The sequence below is a fragment of the Propithecus coquereli genome, unplaced genomic scaffold, assembly GCF_000956105.1.
Source record: "Propithecus coquereli isolate 6110/MARCELLA unplaced genomic scaffold, Pcoq_1.0 Scaffold77, whole genome shotgun sequence".
NCBI classification, from domain to species: domain Eukaryota; kingdom Metazoa; phylum Chordata; class Mammalia; order Primates; family Indriidae; genus Propithecus; species Propithecus coquereli.
This window is the reverse complement of record NW_012153840.1, coordinates 5321795-5330509: the sequence shown is the minus strand read 5'-3', so window position 1 is coordinate 5330509 and position 8715 is coordinate 5321795. Positions and strand designations below refer to the sequence as shown.

At 49.5% G+C, this 8715-nt stretch overlaps 1 protein-coding gene and 1 pseudogene across 2 annotated transcripts in view; both read right to left on the bottom strand.

Moving 5' to 3' along the window:
• LOC105824885 (chromosome unknown open reading frame, human C1orf127) overlaps positions 1-2966 on the bottom strand; it is a 32204-nt gene extending 29238 nt beyond the window's left edge. Inside the window, exon 1 of the mRNA XM_012662497.1 lies at positions 2941-2966. Within this exon, the coding sequence (XP_012517951.1) occupies positions 2941-2966 (26 nt within the window). The remainder of the gene's footprint in view (positions 1-2940) is intronic.
• Positions 2967-6297: 3331 nt separating this feature from the next.
• LOC105824884 overlaps positions 6298-8715 on the bottom strand; it is a 3185-nt pseudogene continuing 767 nt past the window's right edge. The window contains exon 2 of the transcript XR_001138233.1: positions 6298-6329. The product of XR_001138233.1 is annotated as a 60S ribosomal protein L14 pseudogene (transcript). The remainder of the gene's footprint in view (positions 6330-8715) is intronic.

Here is an 8715-nt window from a genome sequence, read left to right as displayed (position 1 = left end):
AGTTCGAGACCAGCCTGAGCAAGAGCGAGACCCCGTCTCTACTAAAAATAGAAAGAAATTAATCGGACAACTAAAATATATAGAAAAAAGTTAGCCGGGCATGGTGGCGCACACCTGTAGTCCCAGCTACTCTGGAGGCTGAGGCAGGAGGATCACTTGAGCCCAGGAGTTTGAGGTTGCCGTGAGCTATGATGATGCCACTGCACTCTAGTCCAGGAAACAGAGTGAGACCCTGTCTCAGAAAAAAAAAAAAAAAAACTGCAGGCAAGAACCTGAACTTCCCAGGGGGAAATTTTCCTTAGGGGCATTCAGGAAATAATCCTGGAGCCAGAAGCCAGAAGACTCACTGACAGTAAGAGGGAGCCATGGCAGGGTAAGGAGCATTGAGGAAGTTCCCGTCTCCTGGCGGCGGGGAGATCGGTTCAACCACGTTCGGAAACAGGTAGAATCTACTAAAGCTGAACATACCTCCACGCCATGACCCAGCAACTCCGAGCCAACAGAAAGGTGAGCGCAAGTGCATGGAAAGACACGCAAAAGACTGTTTCCAGCAGCACTATTGTTTCCTAATACTGGCAACTGCCCGGTGCCCACCAGTAGAAGAATGGATGCGTTGTGGCTTATTCGCCCGGTGGAGTACTACACTGCAGTGAAAAGGGCTGAGCTACCTACATGTGCAACAACATGGATGGATCTCAGAGAGAGTTTGCCGGGTGTAAGAAGCCAGACATTGACGAGTGTGTACTCTTCGATTACATTCATAGGAAGTTCAAAAAGAGACAAAACCAGCGTTTGGTTTACAAACCCAGATAGTGGCTACTTTCGCCGAGGAAGGCGAGAATAATGAGTGATTGGGAAATGCCCAAGAAGGGCTTCTAAGGAGCTCATGATGTTCCATATTGTCTTGGGTGGCAGTTACGTGGGTGCTCACTTTGGAACAATGAATCAAGCCTTACGCTTGAATCGAACGGGGGAAATTGCGAACTACGTTTAAATGCACCCCCAAAATCACTAGATTTCTTCAGGGGGTCACTGGGTATTATCTAGAGCGCTCCTGAGGCTTATTTGATTCTATGCACCTTTCTTTGTCTTTGGGCTACTTTGCAGCTCTGTAAATTGTAGAATACTGATAATAACGCAAATGACTCTTGTCCAGAAAACTGCACGTGGTGTCCGGTGGGGCTGCGGTTGGTTATTGACCTCTGGATGTTGAGCAACTTCTCAGGTATGAAGCAAATTCATCCCAGCACCCCTGGCGCCGACATGTGTCTGCGCTTTGGATTCTCCTTTGGACCAGTTGTAACATCTTCCTGGCTCCCTTATTAGTTAATGAATTAAATAAAACCTCTGACACACGTTCATTGTATATTTGCAACTCATTATTATACCCTTTAAAAAATCTCCTTTAACAATGTTTATATGATTCTCTGTATATGTGTTAGACTTCAATTTAAAAAAGTTACATTTTAAAAGACAAGAAAGGGCACTGCACCTCTGTCTAAGGCTATTGTCGCTGAGCCATTCAGTTCCTGGGTGGGACGAGGGCCAGGGTGTCAGGCTGAGCCCAGGGAGGCCAACTGCCAAGGCCACGGTCCCAGAGAGTAGGGCTGGCAAAGCGTGACAGGACCAGCTCCCCAGCCCGGAATCTGAGCTGAGCCTGCCTCGAGCCAGCCAAGGGGAGCACGGGGCTGCCCTGCTGCCTAATGTCACTCACTGAATTCAGAGCAAGCGTGGCCACCTCTCCTAGGAGACAGCCCGGTACCTGCTCCTGGGGGCCAGGCCGGCTGGCTGGATGCTGAACCTGCTGGGCTTCCTCTCCCAGCAGGAGGCAGCGCTATTATTATTTGATTAATTCGCAAAACAAAGACCGGGCTGGGGCAATTGGTCTTGAAGTAAGGTTCTCCAAGGGCGAGTAAATCTGAAACTAGAGCAGAGGAATAGGCCCGGGAAGAAGCGGGAGGGGTTGACGCTGACATTTAGCACCGAGCTCACCTCAGGGAATCCCTGCCTCTGCTGTCCACAGGGAACCAGGGCAGAATGGGCCTTGCCAGAGGCCCGGTGGCAGGTGGTGGCAGATGACCACCCCCTCCTTGGGTACCTGGACCTATATGCCCCCTTGAGCATCAATCAGGAAAAAGATGTGGGTTTGCAGTTTTGCCCCCAAACTTGCCTTTCCTGCCCTGGGGGCAGATGTGACGCTCTGTCCCTAGAAACTGAGCCCCTCTGTTGGGCATCCCTGAGAAGTAGGGGAGTCCCCAGGACAGGGCCCGGCCTCCTCCCTGCTCGCCTGCCCCCCTCAGCCTCTCCATGCCTTCACTGTCCCCAGACTTACAAACTTACAAGCCCCACAGAACACCGAACAAAAGCCGCAGTCAGCAGCCAGACAACCACAGCCACTGTGACGGTCACGCTGGCCTTGGAGGCTCCACTTCCCACTCCCAGGAGCTCTTCACAGTGTTTCTTAAAAGTGGATCTCCGCTGGGGAAGGGAGGCAGCAATTCTGCTGCCAAAGAAAATGAAATTTTCTCCTTATCCTTACGACTGAACAGCACGTGAGCAGATCTGTGAGCATCTGAGGACTCCTTAAAATCAAGCATCTCTTGGTTGACTTGCCCCCCGATATGTTTTAAGGACCCCTTTAGCACAAACAAGGACTATTCTGTTTTCTCCCAACCTTCTGGAAATCCTTCACAAGGAGCAATGACTGGAATTCCAGGACAAGAGACAATGTGGAGCCCAAGCACGGTGGCCGGGCCCGCCTGAGACGCAGTCCTTCCCGCGGCGGCCACGCACCCGGGCACGCACCCGGGCACACACCCGGGCAGGCCGCGCTCGCTCGGCCTTCTTCCCTCCTAGACGCAAGGTTTCTGGATTCCAGTGGCCTGTGGGAGGCTCAGCACCCCCCTGGCCGCTCCCAATTCCTGGCTAAGGGACACTTACCAGACTACCGCCGGGGACCCCCACATCCTCGGGCTGGGCAGCTCTCTCCTGCCCCGGGAGAATTTGTCCGGAAGCAGTTCCAAGCTCACAGAGAAAGGCTGGCCTCTCCCCTTCCCTTCCCATATGGTCTCAGGGGTTACGCAGGTGCCGGAAAGCACAGGTAGGTGTCAGCCCCTCTCAGCTCCTCCCTGCCGCCCCCTTGCAGTGGTGAGATTGATTGCTTTAGCCCCAGGAACTCAACGTAAGAGCGCTGAGCGGAAGGACGATAATTGACTGATGCCACTGAACTGCCCCGCCTTTGCCAAGGAGAGGCCGGCTGGGGGTGCAGGGCCTGTCGCCCTCAGGCTGCAGGAGAAGGCTGTCTCTGGGCCGAAGGAAGGAGAGGAGCTAAGAAACCAAGTCGCACTGGCGGAACCGTCCTGCTCTCGTGGCAGGTGTCCCGGAGACCTGCTCCAGACCCCTCCTGGCAGAGTCAGTTCCCGCCACTCCAGCGAGTGAGGCGCGGTGAGTTTCCGGAGAAGAACGGAGAAGTTCCCAGTGAGCCGGCTGCGGTGGGAAAAGTCACGACGGAGGAGGGAAGTGGACTGACGTGGGGTTTTCAAGGCTCCCTCTGGCTGCTGGGGTGAGAACAGTCTAGAAGGGGCAGAGGAAGGAGGAAGGAAACCGGCCGAGAGCCCCGGACCACCAGCCGCTGCAGAGCAGGTGTATCCACGGACCGCGCCCTGCTCTCCCGCCTGCCTCGTTCCCATGCGCTCTGCGAGGCTTGGCTGGGCCACCGTGCCCCAAGCTTCCCAGGACCAACGCTGCGGGGCTGGGTCTTGTCGTCAGGTATTTTTAAGACATTCGATGCTTAAATGCCACAAAGGAAGGCTGCAAGAAGAACAAAAGGCGGGAAGAACAAAAGTCGGGGCTCCTGCTGGCCCCAGTCTGCTGCGGTCCAGCTCGGGCCACCCGGCTCGCCTCGCCTCTCTGGGCCCTCCTTTCCACACACACTGTCATGGGCTGGGCTGCGTTCCCTCAAATTCATATGTCGAAGTCCTAACCTCCAGAATCTCAGAATGTGACTGTATTCGGAGACAGGGTCTTTCAAGAGGTAATTAAGTTAAAATGAGGTCATTAGGGTGGGCCCAAACCCACCATGACTGGTGTCCTTCTAAGAAGAGGACACTAGGACATGGACACATACAGAGGGACAACCGTGTGAGGACAGGAAGGAGATGCCATCTACAGCCAAGGAGAGAGGCCTCGGGAGAAACCAGCCCTGCCCGTACCTTGATCTTGGACTTCCAGCCTCTTGAACCGTGAGAAAATAAAATGGTGTTTAAGCCCCCAGTCTGTGCTCATCTGTAACGGCAGCCCTGGCAAACTAATACTCCTGCAGAAGGAGGATTTAATTCTAGCTGGTTCCGAACGCCCCTTGCAAGTAAAAAAAAAAGTCTCGATTGTAACTGCTCCATTTTATCTGATTGTATGTGCCCTTTCTTCCCCTCCAAAGACTTGCCATTATTGATAGTCAAGGAACTTCAAATTCCCAGCAGAGAGCTGGCACACAGTAGCTCTTAATAGATGCTTATTGAATAAATTAAGGAACAGTAGGAAGTACCCTTAATTCTGCAAAATATAGTGGACATTCACTCATGCCTTCATTCAGCAAATGTTCACTGAGCACCTACTATGTGCCAGGCCCTGTTCCAGGTGTTGGTGTCGCAGCAATGAACAGGAACTGTCTTCCCTGCCCCCATGCAGGGAAGAACATTCTAGTATGAGAGAAAGAGCAACCATAAACACATAAATAAGTAAACTGTGCGATATTGTTCATCGACCAGCCCCAGCTACATAGAACACCCACTGCGTGCCAGGGCTGCCCCAGCGGTGACCCAGGCCATCCTCCTCTGTCCCAGTTACAGCCCCAAATTGGCCACTCTATTAGCTTCCTAGGACTGCTTCATAACAAAGTACCCTGAGCTCGATGACTTAAAACAACAGAAACTTATCCTCTCCCAGTTTAGAGGCCCGAAGTCCCAAATCCAGGTGTCAGCAGGGCCATGATCTAGGACCTAGGAGAGGATCCTTCCTTGTCTCTTCCCAGCTTCTAGTGGCCGCTGGCAATCCTTGGCGTTCCTTGGCTTGTGGTTGCCTTGCGTCAATCTCTGCCTGCATTGTCATCACATGGTGTGCTCCCTTTGTGTCTCTCTGTCCCAATCTCCCTCTTCTTAGAAGGACACTAGTCATTAGATTAGGGCCCAGCCTAATCCAGCATGACCTCATTTTAACTCGATTATATCAGCAAAGACCCTATTTCCGAGCGAGATCCCATTCCCAGGTATCAGAGGTTTGAACATATCTTTTTAAGGGACACAATTCAACTCACAGTAGCCACCATGTTGCTTTGCCACTCAGAGCAAGCAAGATTACAGCAGAATTTAAAGGTCAGAAATATACCTCTCCACTCCATTCTTCAGATCCAACTAATTTTGTCAATCATTTTTGGATCTTTCTCTTTAAACTGAGCTAGAGGCCAAGAGTGGCGGCTCATGCTTGTAATTCCAGCATTTTGGGATGCCAAGGCAGGAGGATTGCTTGAGACCAAGAGTTTGAGACCAGCCTGGGCAACATGGCAAGACTTGTCTCAACAAAAAATAAAAATTAAAAAAAATTAGCTGGGCACGGTGGTGTGCACCTGTAGCCCCAGCTACTCAGGAGGCTAAGGCGGGAGGATCTTGTGAGCCCAGGAGTTTGAGGTTGCAGTGAGGTATAATGATGCCACCACACTCTAGCCTGGGCAACAGAGTAAGACCCTGTATCAAAAAAAAAAAAAAAACCTGAGCTAGAAGAAAATGATTCCAGCTACTTTAAAATTTTGGAGTTTGGGGACGACATTCTTTTTGTGATTGGATCTTTTCCCTTCCCCAGCATTTTGTTATGAAAATTTTCACACATACAGAAAAGTTAGAAGTATACAATGAACACTCATCTATCCGCCACCTAGAACCTAGATTCCACTTAGGTTGTTAGTGCATTCGTATTAGATGGTTTCTCTTTTTAACTCATCCCTCTGTCAATCAACTTTTCCTTTAATCCCCGGTGGCTCTGGATTTATCACGAACCACCTGAGAAGACTTGGGGTTGGAATTGGGGACCCAGTGGGGTGCATGGAAGCTGGTTGTCACTGTGGTCTGGTGACACACAGATGCAAAGCCCTCGTCACACCAAACAGAAGCAAACAAGAGCAGAACACACAGCTGGTTAAACCCTCACAGGAGCTCTTGAGGATGCACGGGCCACATCATAGGGCCTCACATAGGAATCCCAAGGCCAGAGCAAAGGTCTCTGGTACACAGCTCACGCAAAAGAGCCTTAGAAGACCACCCTGGAGCTGTTGTTTAAACCTCGAAAAGAGAAGAAGAAACAGGAATTGAAAAGCAGGCTTTTCTCCCTATTTGGACAACCTAAACCCCAGTTCCTCCTACACACACACACATACACACACCCCCCTACAAACATAGGCACAGACATCTTTGCACACACCCTTAAACATGTAGTTACCTGAACACCCCTGTACAAAACCCTTACACACAGGCCCCTACGCACACTCTTAGAAACACACACACACATACGCATACACAAACATAGGAGGGGCTCCGTTCTTGAATATTTTTAGAGAAAGCAGTTTCACTGGGGTCTTTTCAGTTGAGCTCAAATTTTATTTCTCCATCTGGGAAAACTGCATTTTCAACATTGCTTTTACCCAATAGGTTGGAAGCCCTGGGAACTGGCCAAGTCACAGCCTGGCGGGGGTTTCACCACGGGCGGTCGTATTTATTAACACCCTCCTTCTCTTGCAAATGAGAAATTGAGAAATCCCTTTTAAACTAAAAGCTCTTCTACTCACTGAGCTGGTTTTTCGAAAGCAGAAACCACTGACCCACTAACTGGTCTCCTCTGATACTTGGAGGTCAAAGATTACTAAGAAATATTAACTCCAATTGCCAACTACCCCAGGCCTTTTAAATTCGCCCATCTCTGTGAGATCTGGCACCATTATTTACCACTTTATGAGGAGGAAATCAACACTTAACCAAACGATTACCAGGCTTGCTGAAGTTCTACCTGATCAGTCGGTTACAAAACACACAAACCAACTAGACACTTCCTTGCCTGGGAAGCAGGAAATGAACGGTCTGTGCATTGTGATGTCAAAACACCATTTTCTTCTTTGCTCTGTCAGAAGGATGATTTAATTCCTTCTAGGAAGACATTTCCCTCTCCTGGAACAGAATGCAAATCTTTAACCATCCTTGCCCTGGAAGGAGGAGGGTCAGTTTCTCTGCCTCTAACTGCCAATTCTGGCCACCTCTGAGTCGGACAGGGTTCTAAGCACTCGACATAGAGCAGCTAATTCAGGGATTCTTGCCTGAGGTCCACCCTCAAGGGTACATGTGTAAAATTCAGGGGGTTCTTGAACTTGGATGGAGGAAAGATTACACCTTTATTTTCACTAACTTCTAACTGAAATCTAGCTATTTTTTTTCCTCTATTTTTTTGAGACAGAGCCTCGCTCCGTCGCCCGGGCTAGAGTGCAGTGGTGTCATCGTAGCATTGTTCTTCTGATATAAACTTCTGAGCCCTGTAATTGCTCTAGTCTGGCAAAATTTCCCACTGAAAAAACTGAGTACTGAGATTATTCAACCTGGTGTCATAGGAGACCCTCTGGAAAATGCTAAAGCTCTCTGACATCACCATGTAATGATTCTTTTTCTCGTGAGCACTGAGGGGTTAATAATAGTAGCTAGTGTTGGTTGAGAACCTTCTATGTGCCAAGCACTTTAATTCTCCCAGCAACTCTATGATATGAGGCAAGTAGTATTAGTACCCCCGTTTTACAGAGGAGGAAATAGAACCCTTGAGCTGTTAGTGATTTGCAAGAAGTCCCAGGGCTAGCGAGTGGCTTGGACTTTGCCCCCAGATAGTCTGTATGTGGCACATGACACCAAGATCTCTGAGTCCCCTTTCTAGAACATAAGCCTCAAGTTGCAGTGAGAGAGGAACATGTAAATGTCTGCAAATTTCTTTGTTAAAACATTTTTTTCACCTTGTTTAGAAAATATACTAGTCTGATTTCAAGAGGCAAATTAACAGTTAAGAGCTCAGATTCTAGAAATATTCAAACTCAATAGATATCAGAGAAACGCAAATTAAAATGACATTAGGAGAGAGCATTTAACACCCATCGGAATGGCAAAAATTAAGAAGATGGAAATGAGAGAGGTGGAGGGTTGGCCCAGCTGTGCGGAGGCGGGAGAACGAGGAGCCAGGAGCCTGGGTGCCCAGCCAGTCTAGGGTGGAGCTCAAACACCACCCTGGCATTTCTGAGCTGGTTTCTGTACCTGGGAAATGGTGATGTTATCACAGAGTTGTTGTGAGGATTCAAACAACTATCGACATCAAGTGCCAGGAATGGTGTTTATGCTGAATGAAGGCTCCATGAACACAGCACCGAGGGAAGGAGCTTTGCTCACTTGCTGTATCCCCAAGTGCCCACAATGATTTGCCCCCGGGGGAGCCAGCAAGTAAATGTGGTGGAGCCATGCAGTGCGGTACTCCGCAGCACTTAGAAGCGATCGTCTAGAGCAAGGGTTGGTGAACTTTTCTATTAAAGGCCAGATAGTAAGTATTTTAGGCTTTGTAGACCATAAGGTTTCTGTCACAGCCTTACACGATATGCAAATAAGAGGGCATGAGCATATTCCAATAAAACTTTATTTATGGGCCAGG